Source organism: Hemiscyllium ocellatum, chromosome 45 (assembly GCF_020745735.1).
Source record: "Hemiscyllium ocellatum isolate sHemOce1 chromosome 45, sHemOce1.pat.X.cur, whole genome shotgun sequence".
Lineage (NCBI taxonomy): Eukaryota > Metazoa > Chordata > Chondrichthyes > Orectolobiformes > Hemiscylliidae > Hemiscyllium > Hemiscyllium ocellatum.
In genome coordinates this window covers 2,443,719-2,471,557 of record NC_083445.1, presented here as the reverse complement: position 1 = coordinate 2,471,557, position 27,839 = coordinate 2,443,719, and the positions used below count along the sequence as shown (strand labels likewise).

Here is a 27,839-nt window from a genome sequence, read left to right as displayed (position 1 = left end):
CTGCGGCGGGCGCTGACGCTCCTCCCGGGCAGGAGGCGGCGCTGCGGCGGGCGCTGAGGACCCTCCAGCTCCTCCCGGGCAGGAGGCGGCGCTGCGGCGGGCGCTGGGGCCCCTCCAGCTCCTCCCGGGCAGGAGGCGGGGCTGCGGCGGGCGCTGACGCTCCTCCCGGGCAGGAGGCGGCGCTGCGGCGGGCGCTGAGGCCCCTCCAGCTCCTCCCGGGCAGCAGGCGGCGCTGCGGCGGGCGCTGGGGCAGTGTTTGTTGTCGGTCGCCGCTCTCTCACTGTGAGGATGATAATAGTTGTTAAGGACGGTCTGCGCAGTCGGTCAGTGACGGCGGGAGTGAGAGGATGGAGCTTCTTGTTGTAATTTATCAAAACTGAGCCCGTTCCTATCCCTGATCTCAACAGCCGCCGGGAGAATGGGGTAAAGGTGAGTCCTTACAATAACACCCCCCCCGGGGGGCGGCAGTGGGGGAGGGGGCTATAAACAAACTCACTCACCCCCACCCCGCCCTGACCCCCCATCCTCCCCCCCCCGCCCTGACCCCCCATCCTCCTCCCCCCTGCCCTGACCCCTGTCCCCCTCCCCCGCCCTGACCCCCCCATCCTCCCCCCCCCGCCCTGACCCCCCCCCATCCCCCCCCCCCCCCCCCGCCCTGACCCCCCATCCCCCCCCCTGCCCTGACCCCTGTCCCCCTCCCCCCTCCCCCGCCCTGACCCCCCATCCTCCCCCTCCCCCGCCCTGACCCCCCATCCCCCCCCCCCCACCCTGACCCCCCATCCTCCCCCCTGCCCTGACCCCCCCATCCCCCCCCTGCCCTGACCCCTGTCCCCCTCCCCCCTCCCCCGCCCTGACCCCCCATCCTCCCCCCCCCGCCCTGACCCCCCATCCTCCCCCCCCGCCCTGACCCCCCATCCTCCCCCCTGCCCTGACCCCCCCCCCCCCCCCCCCTGCCCTGACCCCTGTCCCCCTCCCCCCTCCCCTGTCCTGACCCCCCATCCTCCCCCTGCACTGACCCCCCCTCCCCCCCCTGCCCTGACCCCCCCTGCCCTGACCCCCCCCCTGCCCTGACCCCCCCGCCTCCCCTGCCCTGACCCCCCCATCCTCCCCCCCACCGCCCTGACCCCCCCATCCTCCCCCCCCCCACCGCCCTGACCCCCCCATCCTCCCCCTGCGCTGACCCCCCCATCCTGACCCCCCCTCACCCCAACCTGCCCTGAACCCTGTTTGCCCCCCCTGTCCTGATCCCCCCATCCTCTCCCTTCCCCCCCCCCACCCCATCCTCCTCCTCCTCCTTCCCCCCCCCCCCGCCCCCTTCTCCAATCCTCCTCTGTTCAGCTTTTGGATTAGAGTGTTGCTGGAAAAGCACAGCAGGTCAGGCAGCATCCAAGGAGCAGGAAAATCAACGTTTCAGGCAAAAGCCCTTCAGCTCTGTCAATGCAATCCTGTACTGACTTTCAGTTTGTTCACAGGAATGTCTCTTCAGTTGGATGGCAGCTCTTCTCCCTTCTTTCATTCTGCCATGGGTGTTGTTTGTTAAATTTGGGTTTCAGGTGAATCCTGAGTAGTTTAAAGCAACCCTGGGTAGTGGTGTTAGTGGGGAGACTAGGTGATGGAGTTTGTGTGTTTTAAAAGATTGTGATTTGGAGAGGGACAGGATCTTTTGAGGGGACATGGTGTCCCAGAGTTGTAAGGTTTTGGAATAGATTGAGGATAGGATATGTGCAATGTGTCTTCCCTTTCGATGCCATTGGCTTCTGGAAGTAGTGGTGGGGTTGAAAATGTCTCATTTTCAAATGTGTGCAGGTGAGCTAAAACAGGTAAAGGCCAAGATGTGTGGGATCATGTTCCAGAGGTGGTGTTATCCAGCTACAAGTCATTAAAGTTGGACTGGAAGATGGAACACACTCTGATACTTACCAAGTATCTAGTTATTCTGAAGTTTTATTTGTCAGTATTTGATTGGATGAAAGTTTTAGTAAGCAGTGTCTTGTTTGTTAATATTAATAAGCAGTGTTGGTCCAATTTTCTTGTTCAGGCGCTGGAAAACAGTGGCGTGTCTGAATACTTTAAGCAGGTTGTATCATTGTACTGATGTTTTATGATGTTATGACATGTTTTATAGGTCGCTATTTGACAAGCTTATTTCAGAAGTGTGAAAGGTTGGAGACACTTCACTGCTTTCAACTTGTGCCTCTGTAAATTGAGCGCAATCAGCTCTGAAGCCACGTGATTTATTTGGAAAGCAGAAGTGCAATTCTCCTTTTCAGTTTCGACATCTGTTTGAGTCCACCACAACAGCTAGCGAAATTTAACTCCAATTATTAATTGAATTTATACTGCTGGACTCAGTGATGACCGTGATGACTATCGTTGTTGTAAAACCATGCTTCACTAGTGTCTTTTGGGGAGAGAAACCTGTCATGCTTATCTAACCTGGCCTACGCATCACTCCAGACCACAATTAACACGCCGTCTGGGACGGAGCACTCAGTTCGAGGGTAATTGGGGATGGGCTATATCTTCACACCTCATGTGTAAGTAAAGAATAAAACGAGCTCTTGTGAATGTATTAACTTGTTATCCTAAGGATTATTAACAGCTGTTAGTAACTAACTGTAGTCACAATTTGCAATAGACCACTAACCCCTCTCTGTATTGACATCAGCAACTTTGTTTATACTTTGAACATCATAAAACAGGAGGTGTTATTAAACACTGAATCACATAACAACATATCAGGACCAATGGCCAGACGCTCAGTCCAAGAAACTATTTTAATCAATCTCCTGAGGGGGAGAAGGAAACTTTAGATGAGATTAGATTACTTACACTGTGGAAACAGGCCCTTCGGCCCAACAAGTCCACACTGACCCGCCAAAGCGCAACCCACCCAGACCCATTCCCCTACATTTACCCCTTACCCAACACTACGGGCAATTTAGCATGGCCAATTTACCTAACCTGCACATCTTTGGACTGTGGGAGGAAACCGGACACCCGGAGGAAACCCACGCAGACACGGGGAGAATGTGCAAACTCCACACAGTCAGTTGCCTGAGGTGGGAATTGAACCCGGGTCTCTGTTGCTGTGAGGCAGCAGTGCTAACCACTGTGCCACCGTGCCGCCCTGCACAGGTTTGAGGGCTGCAGGAAGTTATAGTGATACAGAGTGTTAGTGCATTAGTCAGAGGGAAAAGGGTCTGGGTGGGTCACTGTTCAGAGGGTCTGTGTGGACTGGTTGGGCCGAAGGACCTATTTCTGCACTGTAGGGAATCTAATCTAAAACAATGGAGGGATTTAAAAATAAGGCTGAAAATATTGAATTAGGAATGTTGCTGAACTGGGAAGCAATGTCATCAGTCGAAAGGCCTCATCATCTATCACCTATTCAAATTCATTCCCAGGATCCCTGATCTGTTCTGTGATTACTTGGTTTTCCTTTCTACGACATCTTACAGGTTTTCAAAGCTCAAGATTAGCCTAAAAAAATTGTGGAAATCTCTGCCCCCTTTCGGGTCTTAATGCTGTCCTTCTCACTGAACCTTCCCTTCAACCCCATCCTCTCCCAAGGCATTTCTGAAACCAAAGTTTAGCAAAGTCACCAAGTTTGGAGAAACAAAATCTCTCTAAGCTTCCTTTTCACATTGTTGGCTGTTAGAGTTGGATTTGAAGTTGCCTCAGGTCTCCACTGTTGCAAGTTCTGATCCATCACATTGTGACTATTATTCTGATGATGTAACAATATTGATTTTTATGTAGCCTGTTATATATAGAGAAGGAAATGTCCTCTCCTGTCCTCTGTGTCTGGGAGGCTTCAGAGCAGCTGCTGACCCTGTCCTTCCTGATGTCCATGTGGGAACTCTCCTGGTGAAAAGGTTGTGCTGATAGAGAGATGTCTCTGGAGAGCTGATATCGTGACCCCATTTATACTAGAGAAACTCGACCGGAGAAGCACAGTCCTGGTCATTATTGGTGCTGTCTTCTCTCACTGTTGCTCAAGTGTTTGAAGGCTATTTATCTGAAGTAGTTTTGACCCAGCACTGACTGTACATTTAACAGCACACGCTGTCCTAGCACTGACTGTATCAAGTAAATGGATAATGTAATTGCCAGTTACTTTATCTCGGGGTGTATTTACTAATTGTTTCTCCACCCATCCTTTATTTAAGTGACTGTGCAGGCAGGTTTTTTTACCAAGTGAAATAAATTCGCGAATGAATATCCAAGTCAAATCATGTGACCCTCCTCATTTCTCCTATACAGTGGTCACCTCCACCTATTCGATCTGACCTGATGAGCAGACACCAGACATCTCCTTATAGTTAGCCCATGGCCTGCTTTTAATGGTTGAGTTTAAAATAACCAGCAGCACAGTTTTATACTTCCAACAAGATCAAAGATGAGTGGGTTACGTAGCTGCTGTAGAATTGTAGAGTTACACAGCACAGAAACAGACCCTTTGGTCCAGGTCATCTATGCCAACCAGATATCCTAACCTAATCTAGTCCCATTTGCCAGCATTTGGCTCCTATCCCTCTTGAACCCTTCCTATCCATGTCCCAAACAGATGGCTTCTAAATGCTGTAACCGGGTCTGCCTCCTCCATCACCACCTCTGGCAGCTCATTCCATACACACCATTCTCTGTGTGAACAAGCTGTCCCTCACATCTCTTTAAAATCTTTCCCTCGGCACCTTAAATCCATTCCCTCTAGTTTTGGACACCCCTACGCCAGGGAAAAGAGCTTGGCTATTTACCCCTATCTATGCCCCTCACGATTTTATAAACCTCTATAAAGTCGTTTCTTAGCCTCTGACACTCCAGGGTAAAATGTCCCAGCTTATTCAGCCTCTCCCTGTAGCCTAACCCTGCTGATGGCAGCATCATCCTTGCTAAATCTTTTCTGAACTCTTTCAACTTTAATAACATCTTTCCTATAGCAGGGAGACCAGAGTTGAAGGCAGTATTCTAAATGTTATGAAGATGTGGGTGTACCTTTGGAGAGTTAGTAGCAGCAGAACTACTGAACACAGCACCTTCATATCATCTTAATGTCTTCATAACATAAAAGTGGCCTGACTAATGTCCTGTACAGCCATAACATGATATTCTAACTCCTACACTCGGCGTTCTGACCAATGAAGCCTTCACCATCGTCTAACTGTGATTCCACTTTTCAGGATCTGCACCCGCACCACCAGGTCTCTCTGTTTGGTACCACTCCCCAGGGCCCTACCATTAAGTGTATATGTTTGCCTTACCAAAATGCAGCACCTCACATTTATCTGAATTAAACTCCAGCTCATTCACTTATCTGATCAGATGCTGATGTACTCTCAGATAATCACCTTCACTGTCCGCTTGGTATCATCTGCAAACTTACTAACTATACCTCCTGTACTCTCATTCATTATGTAAATGATGCAAAGCAGTGGACCCAACACTGATCCTTGCAGCAAACTGGTGGTCACCACCCTCTCCCACCACCCTCTGTCCCCTCCTTTCAAGCCAGTTTGGCTAGCTCCCTTTTGCTGAAAGTTACTTCACTGGGATTTCTTGCTGCAATTCTATTGAATCTTGGTGAGACCACATCAGGTTTGGTCTGCTTTCCTGAGGGAGGATGCTCTTGCTGTACAGGGAGTGCAGTAAGGACTTACCAGGCTGGTTCTGGGGATGTATGGAGAGAAGTTGAATCACTCGGCTTTATATTCACTGGAGTTCAGAAGAATTGGGGGGAGGCATTTTATAGAAACATAATTGTAACAGGGCGAGACAGGACAGATAAAGGGAAGATGTTCCCAGTGACCGGGATCTCCAGGAAGGAACCAGGGCTCTCAGTTCAGTCATATGGGTAAACTATTTAGGATTGAGATAAGGAGACATTTTTTTCACCCAGAGAGGGTGAACCTATGGAATTTGCTATCACAGAAAACAGTTGAAGCCAATAAATTGTATGATTTCAAGATGGAGTTGAGTATAGCAGCTGGGGTGAAAGGGACCAGGAAAGGTGGGGGTGGGGGAGAAGAAGAAGAGGAGGAGGAGGAGGAGGGGGGAACAGGCAATTGAGTTGATCAGGCAAGAATAATGAATGGCAGAGCATTGTGTTTCAGTGTTCAGTAAAAGTGGCAAAGTTATTCACAAAAATACAGATGCCAAGACTTAAAGTAAGGATAACAATTACGTATGAAGGTGAAATGGAGATCAGGCTCTGCTTCCGATTGTTGCAGGACTGACTGACCTGAAGGTGTTCTTTCCGAAGTGAAGGGGTTGATGTGATGGCTTCTGTAGTTAAATAGTTTGCCATTATTCTCACAGGTGAACTTGGTATGCAGACCACGACCCGGCATGGAATAAGGGTCCTTGGTTTCATTTTTTATTGTTTGTAGGTTGTGGCTGTTGTCGTCTGCTTCAGTGCAGCAATCCTTTTGGACCTGGATGTTGAGCTGGATGCTTTTCCTCTCCCTGTTGCAGTTACGAGTTCTGGATGTCTTTATCACATTGGCCAGATAATTTTCAGCTTTTATCACAAACCAGCACTGTGGCTGGAAATGTTAACTGGGAGGAATCCTGGTTCTATGAAGCAAAACCACTTGTGCTAGAATTCCTTGTAATGTCCTCCTGTCATCTTTTAGACATCGTAAAAGTTTTGAGTCTTTACAACTGAGGTTTCATTGGATAGCCTGGAATCCTCATTACTTTGATGTTATTGACCCCTATCAGGTATTCTGCTTGGGCTGCAGTAGATGACTTGAAGTCATGTGGCTTTTGGGAGCAGTTTGGTAAGATTCATTACATCTATTTTAAAGGCAGACTAGCTTTTTTGGCAAAATATGTAATATGGTTACATGTTTATGGTAAATGGTTCAAACTTTAGAACTTCCATCATTTGCTGGAGTTTAACTGCTTTTGTGTATGTCTTCCCTGCTGTTACAGGTTCTTGTCGCATTTTAAATGGCCAACAGACAAAGGAATAAATGCACTGCCCACCAATGCTGTGTTTCATCACAGTTAACTACATGACCAATGAATTCCGTCTCGCCTACCTCCATTCACTATGTCCAAAGTCAGGAGGACCTGCATCCCTCAGGATCAAATAGGCCATTTCCCACTGATCACAAGAACAGCTGGGATAGCCACTGTCATTCAACAGAGAAGTCCGAACACACTGAACCAGATGAGGTAGACAAGATTAAAGCTAAGCTGATGACAGCATGGAACAATGTCAAATATGGTGAGGACTTTTTGGCTGGGAATATTTCCAAACCTTCCTGACATTGTTCTGTTGTTCTTTGTTTGCAACCGAGATCTGAAAGTGCTCAGCCCCATCTCCTGTCCTACCCCCCCATTACCTTGTCAAAACATTGTGGCCTCAATTGATTTTCTCATACATATTGGATTTGAAGCGAGGACCATGCTAATGCCTCTGCTGTCTAATTGGCTAACTCTACCCAGGCTGGGGTTTCAAACCCCTGTCCCCTTTACCTGCTGGCCTGTTCTCAATAAATTGGAATTCTTACTACTTTTTGTTTATTGAAAATTGACAGTCGCGATCAGGAAATAAGCAAAGTTCTGGAGAAATTGAACAGATCAGACGGCATCTGTGGAGACAAATCAGGGTTAATATTTAGAGTTTGATATGATTTTTCAACAGCAATGATCAGGGAACTTGCTCAGACACGTTCCAGATCCTGACAGCATGAGAAAATCAACTGAGTGGCATAAAATTGGGATTTAATCCAACCATCTCCTTCTGGAAATAGTGCCCTCATCTTGCCCTCAGCCAGTGATATTGTCAGGCCAGAGGGTGGAGAGGATTGCCCTCAGTCATCAGGTGCGTTAACCTATTCCTTTTGTGTCTTCCTAGGTTGGGTTGTGAAAGGGAGAACAAATTTCAGCAAAACCTCCCCCATTTTCCTTCTGGGTCGGTGCTACTGCTTTGAGTCAGAAGGTATTTTGTGCCCCTCTGGGGCAGCCACTCACTGATTTTTTGTAAGCCACTAACTTTCCAAACAGTTGGTAATATTGTCATCTGCTTCTGTCTGTCAGCAGCTGATTTGCCATCAAACTCGGACACCAGTTATGAAACTGGCAGCAACCAAAATTCCCCTCCTCCCTCGGTGGGATTGTTCCGCAAGGACTTTGCTTCTCGGATCTGGCTGACGTACAGGCGTGAATTCCCTCAGCTGGAGGGTTCTGTGTGGACCACAGACTGTGGCTGGGGCTGCATGTTACGCAGTGGCCAGATGTTACTGGCTCAGGGACTTCTCGTTCATCTTCTGTCTCGTAGTAAGTCTTGTCCCTTTGTTTTATGCTTTTCTGTTTCCTCTGCTGCCTGTTGTTCAGTCTGCGCTCCAAGATGTGAGCAATGGATTGTCAGTTTTTTTATATCTACAAGTGTTTGAAATAGCTGCCATAACTATTTACCCAGGAAAGGCCGTGAAGTCCGAGAATGTTCTGCTTTTCCCTTCCCCTGACGAAGGAGGCATGCTCTAAAGCTTGTGATTTCAAATGAGCCTGTTGGACTGTAACCTGGTGTCATGTAACTTCTGACCTGGTCCACTCCCGTGCAGCACGGACATCTCCATGTCCTGATGTGGGTATGTTCGCTTATGGGCGTTGGAGAGTAGCCTAATAATCAGCAGTAATCCTGCCTGCTATCTCTCTGTTTCCCTCACCACCCACAGTTCACAGCCCCGATTGCTGCTAGTAAAGAGCACCGCCCCCTGATTGGATTTGGTTTGTGTATATATAACCCTGCCGTTGAAAAGTGTGTAGGTGTGGGATGAGGACGGGTCAGTCTTAGATGTGATAATTACCTGTCACCTTTCAATAGCCTCCCATTACACAGTAAATTGTCTCAGTAAGATCATGAACAATTCCAATACTGGAGGACAGCCTGGTTCCAGAGATAACATCCTCTGGAGAATGAGTTTGGTGATTGTTATTGGCATCTCCAGTTTCAAGCTGATCTTTGACTGAACTCAACGGCATGTCTTCTGAAAAAAAAGGTTGAGGGAGCTAAGGCTTTTCTCATTGAACAAAGAAGGGTGAGAGGTGACTGAAGAGAGGTGTACAAGATGATGAGCAGCATAAATGGAGTGAATAGTCAGAGCCTTTTTCCCAGGTTGGAAATGTCCGTCATGAGGGAGCATAATTTTACGGTGATTGGAGGAGGGTTTAGGTGAGATGTCAGAGGTAGGTTCTTTAGAGTGTGGTGGGGGTGTGGAATGCACTGCCAGCAGTGGTACTAGAGGCAGATACATTAGGGACATTTAAGCGACTCTTGGAATCACACATGGAAGACAAAATGAAAGGTTATGTAGGTTAGTCTGATCTTATAGTAGGATAAAAGTTCAGTAAAACATCGAGGTCTGAGGGGCCAGTACTGTGCTGAACTGTTCTATGCTCTGTCTTCTTTCAGACTGGACCTGGTCTGATGTTTTACTTTCTGTCGAATCTGAGGCTGAATCCAGATCGCCATCCAGATCAAACACTTTAAACTGGCCCATCCTCTCTGAGGTCCTTGGCTCACAACTGGACAGAAGTAGAAGCCTCAGGGATACGCAGAGAACCACTGTAATGCAAAGACCGCCACAGGTGCAGAGACGGACCAACATGGACCAGCACACTGTAGACAAAGAGGAATCGGAGCACCGAAAAATTATCTCCTGGTTTGGAGATTACCCCAAAGCTCCGTTTGGAGTCCATCAGTTAGTGGAGCATGGGAAGAGATCAGGGAAGAAGGCCGGGGACTGGTATGGCCCGTCCATTGTGGCCCATATAATCAAGTAAGTAAAGCCTGGCTGTGCCAGCAACAACAAAAGAACTTGCATTAATACCTTTTAAATAATCTGCATATGACTCTCTAATAATCCATTATTTATAAAATGCTTTGGATAGTGAAGTTTGAGAATGGTAAAGCCCCGGTACGGTGAGTGAGGTGTTGGTTGAAGAATGATTGTCCGAACAGCAGCTGGAACTCGCTGCCTGCTCTTGGGTAATGTCACAATATCCCATGTTCAGCCAGGCAGGTGGCCAGGCCTTGGTCTGAACAATGACACTTGCAGAAAGGTGGCCTTTCCTCAGCACAGTGCAGTGTTCCCAGTCTGAGCTGTATTCCATTGTGGGCCTTGGGGTGGCTCAGGGCTCTGACCATACTTGGCTGACTCATTTGAGATGTGAAGGGTGGGTTAGTGACCTCAGAAGTTAAATACAAGGTTTTAATGAGAAGTTGCTGTGAGGTGAGTCATAATTACCAAATTATGCACGTGTTTTACTTATTTCTTGAACAGGGATTAATGCCTGTAATAGTTTCGGGTGAGTTAATTGATCAGTGCTCAATGCAGTGATGTAAGCCAAGTTCTCTTAATCCCTGTTCAGAAATTGCCTCTGAAAAATGACCCTGTTCTGCAGGCCCTGACTGGGACTACAGTACCTTTCTAATACTGTCTCAACAAAAAACATCAAGCAACGTCCCAGGCTTTGGTTAGGCCACTGTTGGGAGATTGTAGGCAATTCTGGTCTCCTTCCTATAGGAAAGATGTTGTGAAATATGAAAGGGTTCGGAAAAGATTTACAAGGATGTTGCCAGGGTTGGAGGATTTGAGCTACAGGGAGAGGCTGAACAGGCTGGGGCTGTTTTCCCTGGAGCATCGGAGGCTGAGGGGTGACCTTTATAGAGGTTTACAAAATTGAGGGGCAAGGATAGGGTAAATAAACAAAGTCCAGAGCTAGAAGGCATAGGTTTAGGCTGAGAGGGGAAAGATATAAAAGAGACCTATGGGGGCAATGTTTTCACGCAGAGGGTGGTACATGTATGGAATGAGCTGCCAGAGGGAGTGGTGGAGGCTGGTACAATTGCAACATTTAAGAGGCATTTGGACGGGTATATGAATAGGAAGGGTTTGGAGGGATATCGGCTGGGTGCTGGCAGGTGGGACTAGATTGGCATGGACGGGTTGGACCAAAGGGTCTGTTTCCGTGCTGTACATCTCTATGACTCTGTCACTTGGCTGAGGTGCTGAAAGGTGGCTGACTCCTGTACAGTTGTATGCCTGAGTGAATCTGAGGACAGAGAGCTGAATTGGTTTGCTGTTGTTTTTATCATCACTGTCGTTTTATTTGGGGCAATCATTCCTGATTGTTTTTCTTTCAGGAGGGCAGTAGAGAGAGCTGAAGACTCTGAATCGTTAAACATTGCAGTTTATGTGGCACAGGATTGCACAGGTGGGTGTGTCCTGTGAACCCTGGCAGGAGAATATCTTCAGTATGACATTGCTTATCGCTGAGTGAGACTAAAGAGTCCCTTCTTAGTTTCACAACAGCAACAGAAGTTGGGAAATAAGTTCCTCTTTTTTTCCAGATATTTTACTTATATTTTTACTTGTATCATATGGTGGGAGTATTGAATAACATGGTAAATTTACATTACCCATTCCCAGGACAGTGACCCAGGAGGGTCAGTAATCAGAGGGCATTAATTGAAGGTGAATGGCAAAGGATCCAGAGGGCACTTTGTTTTCTCACCGTGAGTTCTTGTCATCTGGATGCAATCTGATTCCACAGTAACAGTCAATGAAAGCAAGCATGCAGGTACAGCAGGCAGTGAAGAAAGCTAATAGCATGCTGGCCTTCATAACAAGAGGAATTGAGTATAGAAGCAAAGAGGTTCTTCTGCAGCTGTACAGGGCCCTGGTGAGACCGCACCTGGAATGTTGTGTGCAGTTTTAGTCTCCAAATTTGAGGAAAGACATTCTGGGTATTGAGGGAGTGCAGCGTAGGTTCACGAGGTCAGTTCCCAGGACGGCGGACTATCTTGCACTGAAAGATTGGAGCGACTGGGCTTGTATACGCTTGAGTTTAGAAGGCTGAGAGGGGATCTGATTGAGACATATAAGATTATTAAAGGATTGGACACTCTGGAGGCAGGAAGCATGTTTCCGCTGATGGGTGAGTGCCGAACCAGAGGACACAGTTTAAAAGTAAGGGGTAGGCCATTTAGATCAGAGTTGAGGAGAAAGTTCTTCACCCAGAGAGTGATGGGTGTATGGAATACTCTGCCCCAGAGGGCAGTGGAGGCCAAGTCTCTGGATACTTTCAAGAAAGAGTTGGATAGAACTCTTAAGGATAGTGGGATCAAGGGTTATGGGGATAAGGCAGGAACAGGATACTGATTGTGGATGATCAGCCATGGTCATAATGAATGGTGGTGCTGGCTCAAAGAGCAGAATGGCCTACTCCTGCACCTACTGTCTATAACGTGAGCTCAATACATGAAGGGAAACCGAAAGTCAGGGCACTGCAGAAGGCTAATTGGTTGGAATATATAGGCATGGCAGACTGAATGGCCTCCGAGTTTCCTGATTGCAGCTGTTCTTCATTGGCCTGACAAATTGCATAGATAATCAACTTCTACTCGAGCCACTGTCACCCCTGAATTCTCCATTTGGCTGTTCCTAGTTGCCAGAGCATCTGTCTATTAAACTGGGGGGGGGCGATCTTCCCAGAACCGTTCTGGTATGTTTTGAATTTAAGGGCCCTTTAAATTTGTGTTTACACAAGACACAGTAAACTCAAAGCCAAACACACTTGAGTTTGTTATAGGTATCAACACTGCTCAACGCTACCATCAGTGCTCCTCTAGCATTTGGGAGGGTGACTCGTGGTGATAGCCCAAGGCAAATTTCTTCTTTGGATTTTCCACTGTTCCAGTAATGAAGTAAATTTTTGGGGAATTTGTTTCTCTGTGGGCAGGGAGGATGGTATAAAATAGACTAAAGTACCAGCTTTGACATTCAGCATTCAGGGCTGTAATTGGATTTATTTCCCGGAGTACTAGTCGTCTAACATTCAGTTCCTGATGCTCGGAACATCTCTGCTAGAACATCCTTCCACATAGGTTTGAAGAATTCAGTGTATTTCGAGTGTTTGTTTATGCAACACTTGCCAGAAAAGGACAGGTGTTGATTCATAGCTCCCGCCATCCCAATTGACTAAGCAATGATATGTTATTTTCTCCTCGGGATGCCCTGAAGTACCTCTCAGCTGCTGTGCACTGTAGCAGTGTTGGGGAAATAACAACCGAGTCTCCCACAGCAATGAGATAAATAACCAGGTTATCTTGACTGGTAAGGTAGTTTGAATATTGACCAGTGCACCAGATGAATGCCTTTGCTGTGGTTATGAGAGTTTACTGGAATCTTTTCCATTTTAGCTGAGGGGACAGGGGAGCCACAGTTTATTTGAAGACTTGCAGCACATTACAATGCAGCACTTCCTCAATACTGCACTGAATTGTCAGTCTAGATTTCATTTTCAGTTCTGTGGAACACAGTTTGAGCTTGGTTTCCCAGCACCAGGCAAGAACATCACTATTGGGTCATTGCTGATTCCTGTGCCTAACATCTCGACTCGAGTCGGTGCTGCGAGTGGGACCAAGGCGACAAAGTGACATTCTCGTATGAATAACTGACCACATGGCAGTGCAGTGATGTTGAATGTTACTGTGCTTCACAAGGAGTGACTGATTGCTTAATGGATCTGAAGCCTCCATTTGTTTTAAATGCTTTGTTTCTCAGATATTTTCAAGTAAGGTTTTGGACACAACAAGTTTGAATCTTGCAAATATTGTGCTCAGTGATCAGGTACTGATATTAGAGGGGCTGGTGATCTGTGTTCTGCTGTACGTTATATTTTACATGATCCTTCTGGAATGTTTCCTGTGGCAATGTGGAAATTAGCAATTTTTACTTCCTTCTGAGGCAGTGTACAAAGGTGACGTGGTGAATCTCTGTGAGACACCGTTAAAGGCTGGAAAGGTTCCTGGATCGGATTGGAAGTCTGTCATCATCCTGGTACCTGTTCGACTTGGAGGAGAGAACCTCAATCCAGTCTACATGCAGTGTGTAAAGGTAGGCAAAGAATCTAGAATGATTGAGTTAGTAGGTTCAGTGCTTAATGTTTCACTAGTGCACAGAGAGTGGCTGTCACTCACTTTGCTCTTTAAATACAAAGTTTTTGCATCAGCAACAACCTCTAGCATTCTCTTTGCTCTCGAAGTGTTCTTCTCTTTCTCCTGTTGGTATCCAGTTCTTTAATGGTGTGCTGTAATGTGTCTTCCTGTCCACCATTCATGTAGCCTTGCTAAGCACCTAGCACAGCAGCGTGCCAGGCATCTAATCCCTGTTGGTTTATTTCAGGAGATTCTGAAGCTTGAATGTTGCATTGGAATCATTGGTGGGAAACCGAAACACTCACTCTACTTCATTGGCTTTCAAGGTAGGTCTTCGAGCAGAGGCGGTGTGTTTGTCCAGAGTTGCAGGTAGAGGAAAAGGATTGACCAGGAGAGTACAGAGTCGTTTGTGAATGATCTGTTACTGTGAGTGAGTTGTAAGCTAGGATTGTAATGTTGACACTATTGAGTGTGAATGATAATTACTGTAGTTAGGCTGTGATAAATGTTGAAGAGTTAAGCTCGTTGTTGATACTCAGAGTTGGTTAAAGAGCAGGAGACTTTGAAGTAGGAGCAGAGGGAAAAGGAATAGGATAATATTTCTTTTTTGTAAGAAGCACTGGCTCAGTGAATAGATTGGCCGTAGTTCATTGTTACCTGGATTCTGTGGGGCTGCCCGAGCTACAAGTCTTTCCACAAACCTTAATTTCATCATTGTGCACATCTGTCTGAAACAGTGCATATGGGGTTTCCTGAGAGAACAGAATGCTGCCTTCCTAACATGACACCATTTAAATGGTGATGCCTCACAGGAATTTTCCACAAGTTTCCAAGCACAGGCCACCGGTTCCCCTTTGTTTATTTTTATGTTGTTCCTGGGAATCGGTGCAAAGAGGGATGGGCTCAGGGCTGGCTAGGCCTGATTTGGGGTGAGGTGGATTTGGTTCAGATCCTGAAAAGGAAACCTCCAGGGTTCAATGCTGAGACTTGGCCGCAGTGCCCTGTTTCAACCCGAGTAAGGAAAGCCCTTTAGCTGTGACTCCAGGTGAGTGTTTAGGCAGGCTGTGACTACCCACTGCCAGACCTCTCATTGTCCTCAGTATCTGCATCACTTCCGAAGATGGATCAGTTGGGTGAGATCAAGGTATTGTTAGCACACGAGATAGAGATTTTTAATTTCAACAGTGGAAAGGCAAGGACTGATTCGGGATAGTCAACATGGCTTTGTGTGTGGGAAATCATGTCTCACAAACTTGATTGAGTTTTTTTGATGAAGTAACAAAGAAGATTGAGGGCAGAGCAGTAGATGTGATCTATATGGACTTCAGTAAGGCATTTGACAAGGTTCCCTGTGGGAGACTGAGTAGCAAGGTTAGATCTCATGGAATACAGGGAGAACTAGCCATTTGGATACAGAACTGGCTCAAAGGTAGAAGGCAGAGGGTGGTGGTGGGGGGTTGTGTTTCAGACTGGAGGCCTGTGACCAGTGGAGTGCCACAAGGATCGGTGCTGTGTCCTCTACTTTTTGTCATTTACGTAAATGATTTGGATGCGAGCATAAGAAGTACAGTTAGTAAGTTTACAGATGACACCAAAGTTGGAGGTGTAGTGGATAGCGAAGAGGGTTACTTCAGATTACAACAGGATCTGGACCAGATGGGCCAATGGGCTGAGAAGTGGCAGATGGAGTTTAATTCAGATAAATGCGAGGTGCTGCATTTTGGAAAAGTAAATCTTAGCAGAACTTATACACTTAATGGTAAGGTCCTAGGGAGTGTTGCTGAACAAAGAGACCTTGGAGTGCAGGTTCATAGCTCCTTGAAAGTGGAGTCGCAGGTAGATAGGATAGTGAAGATGGTGTTTGGTATGCTTTCCTTTATTGGTCAGAGTATTGAGCACAGGAGTTGGGAGGTCATGTTAGGCCACTGTTGGAATATTGCGTGCAATTCTGGTCTCCTTCCTATTGGAAAGATGTTGTGAAACTTGAAAGGGTTCAGAAAAGATTTACAAGGATGTTGCCAGGATTGGAGGGTTTGAGCTATAGGGAGAGGCTGAACAGGCTGGGGCTGTTTTCCCTGGAGTGTCATAGGCTGAGGGGTAACCTTATAGAGGTTTGCAAAATTGAGGGGCATGGATAGGATAAATAGGCAAAGCCTTTCCCCTGGAGTCGGGGAGTCTAGAACTAGAACGAATAGGTTTAGGGTGAGAGGGGAAAGATATAAAAGAGACCTGAGGAGCAACTTTTTCACAGAGGGTGGTATGGGTATGGAATGAGCTGCCAGAGGAAGTGGTGGAGGCTGGTACAATTGCAACATTTAAGAGGCATTTGGATGGGTATAAGAATAGGAAGGGTTTGGAGGGATATGGGCCGGGAGCTGACAGGTTGGACTAGACTGGGTTGGGATATCTGGTCGACATGGACTGGTTGGACCGAAGGGTTTGTTTCCATGCTGTACATCTCTGACTCTATAACAGTGGGACATAGCCTGTGCTCAGTGCATATACATGAGTCATGCAATAGTCATCAGGTACATTGTTAGTTTTTAGTCCCTTTCCTTCCTCCAGGCCTAGGAGTACTGAGCACTTTCATTGTCCCTAAAGCTATACTCGCAGAGAATACTGTCATCTTCAGTGGATGCCTGAGTCATAATGAAACAGCAAATGAAGTAATTAGTGTCATCATTTTGCAGATGATTTCCTGCTGTATTTGGACCCTCACTATTGCCAGCCTGTTGTGGATGTAACGAAGCATGACTTTCAGTTGGAGGTAAGTAGGGTTATGCTGTTAATGTGGGCTAGATCAGTGTCAGTAGCTGCCCTGCACTCAGTGCCGTATGATTGCAGGACAAACTAGACAGAGATATATATCCACAGCTTCGGCTTTAACGTTAGAAGGTTGAATTTCTTGGTAAAATCTGTTGTATCTCTTTACTTAGGTAACTGCATTATCATCATTGAGGCACTTGGTGGGCATGAATTGACCAGTCGGCTGAAATATCTCTGTGGGAATGGAAACTCTTATCCACATCACAGATGCTGGCTATAGGACATTGCAGCATCAGCTTCCTGTGCTCTGATGTTTTGGTCCTACCAGCTTGGAAGATAGAGTAGAGTGGGCTTTACACCCTTACCAATCCTCCCCCAGCCTTGGAGAAAATTTCAGGAGCAGTCATACTTCTCAGACCTTGCCTAATTATTGCTCTGGCTTCAGTGGGTTAATCATTGGATTGAGGATTAAAGTGGGGGGGGAATACCCAGTAAGATTTCTCTGAATGCGGTTTAACTAAGGTGCCCCCAGCCCACTTAGACATTGAGTGCCCAAAGTAACTGGTCCTAGGGTCCTTGTCATTTTGACCAAACCATATTAAGAACAGCTGCCTTCTAGGGAGGAGGATGAAGTGAGGTCTCAACTGACCACTTTTTTCTGGGGGAAAAAAAATGATCAATGGAACCGACTATATTTATTGCAAATGAACATCTTCCCATAGTGTTGGTAGGGAAGTTCTACTCACTGTTAACCTCGCCAATGTATTTTGAAGTTAGTACGGTTTGTGACTGAAGTGGAAATGCTGGTTTTCCTCTCTTGGTCTTGTCCTTCTGGCTGGTAGAGGTCACAGGTTTAAGATGTGAGTTACAAGAAGACTTCTCCAGTGAATAGTCCCCACCACCTCCTCCAGCCCACTGACTGCTAATTCTGATGACAATCCTCGCTGTGATTGGAAATGTTTTACTTTCCCTCCTGATGCCTTTTGTATGGCCAGAGTTGTCTTGAATCCTTTTGTACAGTAGACCAGATCCAAGAGACCATGCTTGTGGTTGGGAGAAGTGAGTACTGATTAACAGACACCTGTCTGAATCTATTAGATGTAGATTAATCGTATCACAAGGTAATGAAAGTTGGATTTCTGTTTTTAAAAAAAATTCTGGTTGTTGTGCTGTCTGCGTGTTCCATCAATGCAAGTTTGCTGTAACCCAATTGACAAATAGTGCGCACTGTGCACAAACGTTTAAAATGTGTGCGGGGCATAGCATGGTTGGATTGCCAACGCTGTTATTTGTAATGTGGCATTCTCGTATAGTACGGGGTTGCACAGGAACACGACTGTCACGCTAGAGAAGAAATGACTGATTATTCTCTCCATCCTGTCCTGCAAGACTTCACTGGAGAAATCTTCTTGTAACTCACATCTTAAACCTGTGACCTCTACCAGCCAGAAGGACAAGGCCAAGACAGGAAAACCAGCATTTCCACTTCAGTCACAAACCGTGCTGCTCAGCCAACAGAAGGCTGCCTTCCCATATCAAACCAGCATTGGTTCACACATGCAAGTGCCAGCATTGTTCACCTGTTTGGGCAGCGCATTTGTTCCAATGTTCACCCACTCTGCGTTGATCAGCTAAGCTCACGATTTATTTCTATACTGTCCAGTCTTACCCTCTTCAATCAAGAGAGGCATGTTGGAGGAAGCTTGAACTGATGTTCTTGCAGATGTCATAGTCCGCCGGATGTGTATTGAAAGGCTTGTTTGGATGTTAGAAGGAGGCTGAATTATTTCAGTTAAAAAGAGTTGTTTCTCAATGAGCATGTTTTCTTTTCCCCCCCACAGTCATTTCATTGTATCTCTCCAAGAAAGCTGTCCTTCAGTAAGATGGATCCCAGCTGTACCATAGGGTTTTATGCAAGGACTAAGGAAGACTTTGAAAACTTGTGTAAAACTGTCACAACGGTGAGTGTCACTTCATTCTGAGCAGTAAGTCTGTTTCAAACCCTTTGTTCCTGATTGAAATTGTGCATGAGGAAATGAAATGTGCTAAATGCTGCGATAGTAGTTCAGTAACATACATAATACAGAACTGAAAATAACCTTTAGCATCTTTGCCCTTTAGCATCTTTGTTTCTGTGTTGCTTCTAATAATGTGCCAGAGATGGCTTATGGTATTTTCACATTCATTGTGGGACATACTCAGTGACACCTATGAGTAACCCTTGAAACATGGTCCAATCCATTGCACCAGATGTGTCTGGCACAGGAGAAGGATCAACTTGACAAAGATAACTGCACACCGGTATTCTTGGAGCGTGTGATGGGCTTGGGAAATCAGCCTGCACAGTTCCACAAGGGAGGCTGCTAGTTAAACTCTACGCTGTAGAGAATTGGGGCATAACATGAGGGGTTAGCTGTAGGAAACAATAGATACCATTAGAGGAAATATTGTTGCGTTCTGATGGAGAGGAGTATTGAACTGGGAACCTGTGCTCTGTGTTGATTGTCAGGGACATGGATTCAGGAGCAGTATATACTGTACCACAGTCACAGAGACAGTTGAATCAAATTACTGATAAACAAAATGCATACATGGACAGAATAATGGCAGGTGAAATTTAACATTGTAAGGCAGGATGGGATAACTAACCACATGAATATGATGGAAAACTGTAAACATAGAACATTACACCGCAGTACAGGCCCTTCGGCCCTCAGTGTTGCACCGCCATGTAACACCAATCCAAAGCCTATCTAACCTACACTATTCCATTTTCATCCATATGTCTATAGAGTTAATGCCTGTAGAGTTGGCGAGTCTGCTCCTGTTGCAGGCAGTGCGCTCCACGTCCCTACTATCTTGAGTAAAGAACCTACCCCTGACATCTGTCCTATATCTATCACCCCTCAGTTTAAAGCTATGTCCCCTCATGTGTGGCCATCACCATCCAAGGAAAAAGCCTCTCACTGTCTAACCTATCTAACCCTCTGATTTGTCTTATGTCTCAATTAAGTCACCTTTCAACCTTCTTCTGCCTAGCGAAAACAGCATCACCTCCCTCAGCCTTTCCTTGTAAAGCTTTCCCTCTGTACTAGGTAAAATCCTAGTAAATCTCCCTTGAACCTTTTTTCAAAGCTTCCACACCTTCCATTAATGCAGTGATCAGAACTGTACGCAATACTCCAAATGTGGCCGTACCAGAGTTTTGTACAGCTGCAGCATGATGTCGTGGCTCCAAAACTCAATCTCTCTACCAATAAAAGCTAACACACTGTATGCCTTCTTAATAGCCCTATCAACCTGGGTGGCAACTTTCAGGGATCTATGTACATGGACACTGAGATTTCACTGCTCATCTGAACTATCAAGAAACTTAACATTAACCCAGTACTCTGAATTCCTGATGCTCCTTACAAAGTGAATCACCTCTCACTTTTCTGCATTAAAATCCATTTGCCACCTCTCAGCCCAGCTCTGTAGCTTACCTATGTCCCTCTGTAACCTTAAACATCCTTCAGTACTATGCACAACTGTACTCACCTTAGTGTTGTCCACAAATTTACTAACAGCTCCTCCTTGTGAACCTCAGTCCCATTTAGACTCATAGTCTGTTTCTAAGTATTCTCCTTGACCACATTGTCTTTTTCCAGTGTGAATACCGATGAAAAATATTTATTTAGTGTTTTCCCCCATCTCCTCTGACTCCATGCACAACTTCCCACTAATGTCCTCGATTGGTCCTAACCTTGCTCTAGTCATTCTTTTATCCCTTATATACATATAGAAAGCTTTAAGGTTTTCCCTGGATCCTATCAATAACTTCTCATGTCCCCTCCTCACTCATCTTAGCTCTCACTTTCAATCTTTCCTGGCCACCTTGTAACTCTTAATCGCCCCCCTTTTTACATCTCACCCTAACATAAGCTGCCGCCTTCCTCTCGACAAGAGATTCAAATTCCTTAGTAAACCACAGCTCCTGTGCTCAACAACTTCCAACAGGTACATACTTATCAAGGACACACAGTAGCTGTTCCTTTGAATAAAGGATGAACCCAAGAGAGACCCAGGAACCTGAGCAGGTTATGATGTTCTATATTACAAACCAATACAGACTAGCATTTAATAAACTCATCAGGTTTTTGACCTACACTTGCAGAACAGCACAACACAACCTGACCAAAATGGTGATCAAACCGTATAGGGCTGTGATCATGTGGCACTGTAAGCAGAGTCCAGTTCTTGTCACTGAAACGGGGGATATTCATGGTCTGCAGGATTTGCAAAGAAATAAACACTGGACTAGGGTTAGTGTCAGGGACCTGGGATGTGAGTTAAGCCAAGAGAAATGTGGAATATTCAGCCTGGAAATGAAACATTTGAAAGATCTTTATTAACAAATGTAAGGTGATGGGTTTTTATTTTAAGAAAAGTTCATCTAAAACACCACAAATTGATTGAGATTCAAATCAGGACACAGGTTTAAACTTGGAAAGTGACATTAAGTGGTGGTTTCTCACACTCCTCGCATGGAATAATAATTGGGAGTAGTTTGAGATCCAAACTTAGCAGGTATTTACAGAGTTACCTGATGCAGCAAATGAGGGACTGCAAAGTGTTTCTGTAGAAATGAATTAAGTTGGGACAAAATAACCTCCTCCTCAATAAATATCTTGCAAATCTCTAGTCAAATGGAGCCACTGTGTGGGGTCCTGCCCCCATCTGTTTAGTCTGTTATGGACCAGGCCAGTGGTGGGGACAAAACCAAGGACAACATAACCTTGTTTAAGGAGCACCTTCATCACCAGTCAATTCCCAGAGTTACTGCCGGCTATCATGGAGGTTAACCCATCACCTGCTCATTTCCTCACTTTGTGAGGGAATGGGGAATGGTGTTGGAAACTCATCCAACGTTGCTAGTATCACTGAAAGGCCGCTCCTTTTAAATAGTTGGTTATTGACCCTAAATCACTTCTGTCCACTTGACTGTATCGGGTGATCTCGTATTTTGTATTTTTTTTTAGGTGTTGAGCTCCTCATCATTGAAGGAGAAATACCCTATTTTCACATTTGCAAGGGGCTGTGCTCAGGATTATGGTCTGGATGAACTCTGCACTCTCAAACCGGATAAAACTGTGCTAATCTCCAAATCTGGAAGACCAGGGAAGTCAAAGCAGAACAGCACTGATGAATTTGTCTTTCTGTGATGAGCAAATGGACTCCATTAGATATCTGTGCCTGCTGTATTTCAGCAGGGCTGAAACTGGGAGCCTCGTGGAGTGTTCCTTTTATTTATATTCTGTTGTCTTTCCAGGAAGGGGATGGTCCCCTGAGGGAAGACCACCTCTTCTCTTGGTGAGTGGGATTAGCTCTCTTCCTGACCAAGCAGCATTTGATTGGGTTTTCTTTCTTTCTTTTGTAGCAGTGCTCGTGCTGCGCAAGTCTGTTATGGATGTGTTTTTGGGCAGGTTGTCAGTTGCAAGCTGAGTCAGACTGTTTTGAAGTAAAATCTGCTCTGGCTATCCCAAAAGGCCCAGCTGTGGCTACATGGTGTAGGATGATGTTCATGAGGGGAGGAGTAGTCCGGTGACAGCAGTCCTCCAGCTCACCAGACTTCAGTGTGTGAGCCTGAATTGTCAATGGCAGGGCTGCAGGATTGCCAGGCATTGGAGCTGAATCCAGTGTTGTTCATAATTCGAGGAGATCAAATCCTAGTTGAGGCTGGGAATCCTGAATCGTGGCTCTTCCTAGCATCTAACAATTGGGTACAAATGCTCCCTCAGTGGATCGACAAATTCAGCACAGAATCAACCAAGTCCATCTTCAATGTATATGTTTTTCACTGTTTCTCCCAGGGAGGTAATGCTCAAAGGGGAGGACCGTGTTGCTTCACTCCATTGTGTATACTTGCTGTGGCACACAGGAATCCTTTCAGACCAGTCACTCGAGCGTGCGTGTGCGTGTGTGTGTGTAAATTTTCTAACCTGCCATTCCACAGCTCAGGTTGGTGGGTCTGTGACATTCCTTTAGAATTTTCTGAAGACTTTCCTAACTTGCCTACACATTCTGTTTAAACATTGACAGTCTTGTGATCTGAATATTCTTCGTGTCTTTGGAGCCACTCTCAGGAGTGAAATCTTTCATTCTGAAAGATTGCAATTAACATGAATAATTTTGCATTGAACAGGAGAAAGATCAGAACCAGCATTGTTATTAAACCTGTCCTCCCATTGTGCCAAATCCAACCCTACACAACTCTTTGGGAACATCAAGTTACATAGGTCAATGCAAAGAAGAGCTGGATGAGGCACCTTTCGCCTCTGCGGCCCACATTCCAATTGGTAACCAGGTGATGGGATGGCAGTGGCTGCTTTCTGCCGTCATCCTCTGTGTAAGAAGCTTCGACTAGCCACAAGGTTGACCACTATTTGATGCTCAGACACAGGGTATGGAAATGGAAAAGACCAGTGTCCGATAGGTGCTCTCCTGTGGTTCATATTCAGGCACAAAATTGGAATAGAAAAGACCTTTGTTCTGTACTTACCCACACTGGACCGAACAGCTTCCACATGAGGTGGTCACAAAGCAAAGTCTGATCCCTGTATGACCTACAAATCCAGCACTGCTACCTAACTCAAACTAGCAGCGTGTCCCCTTTCATTATGAATTGATCAAACAAATAGTAGCTGGTTTAATGCAAAATTTATTTCTCATCTGATCAAATTCCTGTATTGTGGTTATTTGTGTTTTGGAAAACGCTGGTTTATTTGAAATATAGCTGTGTTTATGTCCTTGTATCTACACCCTCTCGGCCTATTGTCTGTTCATCCCCTGCCCCTAGAGGATGATTGTTTGCATGCTTGTATAGTACTGTCAATGTTTGCTGGTAGGATTTCCTGCATCAGTGTAATTTGACAGAAACATAACTGGTCTGGGATTATTTGCCTCTGACAGTTCCCCTTAGGTAATATAAACATGTGAAAAGTACTAAATTGACCTTCCAGTTAAATTAGGAGACCTTACTTTAAAATCATTTTTATTTCTGACCGGGAATCTCAGTGCAGCAGTTTTCTGGTTTGTTCCATAGCTCTTGGTTTTACATGCCTCCTAATATGTTTGTAACTGGAAGCTGATGTGCCTACAGGGGTACAGTGGGAATTCTAGAATAATGTTTGGAAACTTGAGTATTGCTGGACAGATTGCTAACTCACCTCTGCTTTTCCTTTAGAGAATCCCCATGTTTTATTTGCACGTGCTAAAGAATATCACACATTGTTTGTTTGTAATTAGCAACAAACTGACTTTATTTCCATGGACCTGGTAGTGATTTGCAGTAATATCTCGATCCATTCCAGCTACTGAAGATTTTGTTATTATTAATGGACTACTAGTGGTTTCATCCAAACAATATGATAACTGTTGGTTTTCTTTGGAAGTCTTTGTAATACCGCTGTGTCTCTATGTAAAGAGGAAGCTATCAAAGCCAGATCCTGTCTTTGGGAATGTTTGTTTGCTGAAAGAGTTGGGCTCCTTGGAGATAGGATCAAGAGCAACTTGCAAGGACTTGAGGGTCTGGGTGGGGTTCTGGCCAGATCAGGAAAGGCTCCCACTTCAAGATGATCCAGAGATTGGAGATGTTCAAGTTTCCAAACAAAACCAGGAAAGCCCAGTGTAATCTTACTGTCACCTCTTCATCTGGTGCATAGCCTTTAGCATTGCTGTTGGAAAACCTTTTTAATATCAATATTTACTCCTACTCACTAAATTTATTCATTGTTGCATTTCAGTCTCCCACGAGAAAAACACTGGCGAAGCCTTCATTAGAGAAGGGCCGCCAGTCTTCACTTTTGTGATGTTTGCCTGTATTCTCAAATAGTTTCTTTTCCTTTTCTTGGGGGTTGGTAGAGAAAGGAGGGACTTCTATCAGTTTGCAGAATAATTTCAGCAATATCTTTTTGAGAAGCCATTTATGTTGCATGTCTTTAATTCTTTAAGACTTTGAATAGTAATAGGAAGTTGAAAGCCTATGTAGGTTTCAGTGACCTGCTTTTCTGTGATTCCGGTCATACACCTGCTTCCTGTAACTGGAGTGTTAGTGAAGAAGGTATTACAGTTTTGCTGCTCCCATTGAGAGTTCCTAATGGGTGTGGTTTACTGTGGGGTATGCAGGGCACTTAAATTTAGAATTGGTACCAAGGGTTGGAGGGGACATGTTGGTTCTGGACGTGTTATAACCTTCCTAAACAAACTCAAATATGTAGTCAGTAACTCTTCTTTTCTGATTACCTTGACTATTTCCATAGCAACATCCAGGCCCTTTTATTGGTTGTGGGTGTTGGGTTAGGCTGCCTGATGTATGTAAACACTCCTGGCTTACTGAAGCTGTGCTGTCTGAATGCTGACTCAGTACACAAAGATGCTGAGCTAGTTCTGGGAGAACCACCTCCAACTTCCTTTCATCAATTCACTGGAGTTTGTCACCTGCCCTGATGTGGAATAATTATATCCTTGAATCTCAGTCCATCCAGAGAATAAGTTAGATTCCTTCTGTCTTGAATGAAGTGGATGTGTCATTATCCGACTGGGGTGGACAAGGTCAGAAGTCACATGACACCAGGTTATAGTCCAACAAATTTATTTGAAATCACAAGCTTTCAGAGTTTGTCATTTCACATGAACCTGTTGGAATATAAACCTGGTGTTGTGTAACTTCTGACTTCTGTCTTGAAATACTGAGAAATTATTGTTTTGTCTTCCGTCCCCCCTAGCCCTCCCAGTCAGTATCCACCCGTGGAACCCTTGTCCTTGGTTTTCAGCAGCAGGGTACTTTCCTGATGTCTGTCTTGGCCAATGTTCCTGCCTTAACTAACTCCATCGGAACAGATTTGGCATCTCATTGCTGTTTGTGTGCACAATGCTGTATTGTATGGTATAACTACTGTTTACGAAGCACTTTGAGTTATTTGAGAAATATTAAGCTGCTATACAATCAAGTTGTTCTTCCTTTATTAATTAAGCTGCTGCTTCAGCATGGTAGCACTCTGACGACCTTCCTTCCTGAGCACCATCTGACATGCGCTGTCAGTGAGCACATTCACTGTGTGGCTGTGGTGTTGGAGAGTTTTTTCCCAATGAGTTCAGTCTGACTCCAACTCAACACTCTCTCTCTCAGCTGAACTACTTTTATTAATTTGATCAGTAAACAGAATTGATTCAGTATTCCGAGCTGGAAAAAGTTCCAGGGATGGTTCGAGCTATTACTGATACCTGAGAAGGTTGGCTTCTGTCTGCTTTCCAGAAAGATGCCAACTCCTGCTCTTGAGCAGCAGAGGAGTGTGTGTTGGCTGCAAGGTGGTGTTGTGTGTGGAATGTTTTCCTGATTTCCCCTAATGACAGCGGTGTCTTCATGTCAACTTTTATGGTTTTGTTCCTCGCTCACCAATCCAAGCATGGACTCATTGCTGGAATTGCTTCTTGTACCTCTTCCAACTCCCTTGATCTTGTGTGTGAATCACTGGGCATGTGCAGGCAGGCTCTGTAGTTGTGGAGGATGTCACTGCCTGATCTTTAACAATGGAAGAAATCAGGAAAGTGGCAAATCCCTTCTCTCCCACCATGATTCTAAGAGTTATCGAATCATGACCTCCCTGACTCAGCCAGCATCTTTTCCCCTCAACTATTTGGAAGCTTTTCTGTCTTTGCTTGAAGAGAATTCCTTGCATGACTCGATGAACCCGCCAGTATGATAATTGCTGGGTTGGCTGGTCTTTGTGCTCTGTGTCACCTGGTTACAGATTTGCAAATGTTGTAAATCAAATCCTCCAGAACTAATGGAAAAAAAAATCAATTGAACAATTTATTTTGAGTTTTTGCTGTACTTGCAATATTTTATTTCCAATTCCTAGCTCTGAAATGAGAATGGACTTAGCTTGGAATGAGCAGGGAATTGAGATTGATCTTCTTGATGGCCCCTGCTTTGTCTGAGAGGAGATTGAATTGTTGGTGTTGTAATGGTGTTCGTACTCTACTGTCACTGAAATCTGTTCATTGATGTTGTGCATGTACTACTGAAAGTAACTGTTCCAACACTGTTGTTTTAGTAAGGCCTGTGTTGATTGATTGTATCCAAATTAATGTCTAGGAACCTTAGTGCACAACTGTGTCTTTAACCATGTGGGTTCCTGCTTGATGTATGCTGGGATTTGCTGTCCTTAGCTGGGATTCAGTGCTTAGATTAGATTACAAGAAGTAAATCAGCCAGGGTGTCTCTTCCCAAATGCTGCGCAGTAACTCTACTGGAACATACATGAAGCTTTAGGGGAGGATCAGCGCCAACTGGTCATACACGTGGGTGGGGTTTCCCAGAATGGCTGGTACAGAAGCAGACCTCAAGTGGGCCAGTAGCTTCAGAAGAGAATAGAAGGTGAGAGGTTAAAATGAGTTCTGCATTTATCCTTCTGCAGCAGTGCTCCCTTCAGACCGAGGAGGAGGTCTGGACTCGGCCCACTTCAGTTCAGCTTTTGGTGGACCTTTTCCCAAACATAGAATCGACACAGGCCTTCCTGAAACAGTGTATTCTGCAACCAGTTGCAGTCCTGTTTGACCAGACATCTGTTCACTGTGGGATTGGAGAGCCTCCCAGGTAACACTAGTGGGCTTTAACCCTTTGAGGATATGATATTTGGTGGGAGATAGGAGAGGAGAAAATGCCTCTCCCATTGTCCTTAAAAATCTTGGAGCTGATGGGGAGAGTGGAGCATTTCACTGACCACTCTGTCATGTCCCTAAGATCACTGCTATGCACTTGTAGTCCCTTTTTCACATGACATGTAGCATTAAAGGAGCAGTGGGATGGTTTAAACAGAACTCACTGGAAAGAAGATTTATTTTTCTCTACACGTTTGATTTAATATGAGCATGAAGAGATTTGTGGAAAGGCCTGAAGATGGGAAGACATATAAATGTCTGAAATTGCAGTATTTTCTGATCTATATTACATGTGATTACCACATTCCTCAAGAGGCTAAAGCTCCATTTCTTTCTAATTTATTTTTGTTCAGAAATAAACTGTAACTTAAAGCTGCTTGGCAGTTTGAAATAAATGAAAGTAGGTACTTGACAA

At 45.2% G+C, this 27,839-nt stretch overlaps 1 protein-coding gene across 4 annotated transcripts; it reads left to right on the top strand.

Moving 5' to 3' along the window:
- Positions 1–275: 275 nt before the first annotated feature.
- atg4da (autophagy related 4D, cysteine peptidase a) lies at positions 276–27,839 on the top strand. Of its 4 annotated transcripts, XM_060855337.1 has the most exons (12): positions 276–429; positions 6,724–6,782; positions 6,937–7,234; positions 7,868–7,951; positions 8,050–8,289; positions 9,425–9,791; positions 11,159–11,229; positions 13,768–13,913; positions 14,202–14,280; positions 16,645–16,721; positions 18,562–18,681; positions 21,742–27,839. In XM_060855337.1, the coding sequence occupies exons 3-12, from the start codon at positions 7,027–7,029 to the stop codon at positions 21,922–21,924; spliced, it is 1,575 nt and encodes a 524-aa protein (XP_060711320.1). In that variant the 5' UTR covers positions 276–429; positions 6,724–6,782; positions 6,937–7,026; the 3' UTR covers positions 21,925–27,839. The 4 variants fall into 4 exon arrangements, with proteins under 4 accessions (XP_060711320.1, XP_060711321.1, XP_060711319.1 ...); XM_060855338.1 differs by lacking the exon at positions 6,724–6,782 and having other exon boundaries at positions 8,053–8,289; XM_060855336.1 differs by lacking the exon at positions 6,724–6,782.

Coding starts and splice junctions, on each gene's coding strand:
- atg4da (XM_060855336.1), top strand. CDS start 7,027: ATGAATTCCGTCTCGCCTACCTCCATTCACTATGTCCAAAGTCAGGAG. Junction 7,952..8,049: donor CTACTGCTTTGAGTCAGAAG/GTATTTTGTGCC, acceptor TCTGTCTGTCAG/CAGCTGATTTGCCATCAAAC. Junction 13,914..14,201: donor TCTACATGCAGTGTGTAAAG/GTAGGCAAAGAA, acceptor GGTTTATTTCAG/GAGATTCTGAAGCTTGAATG.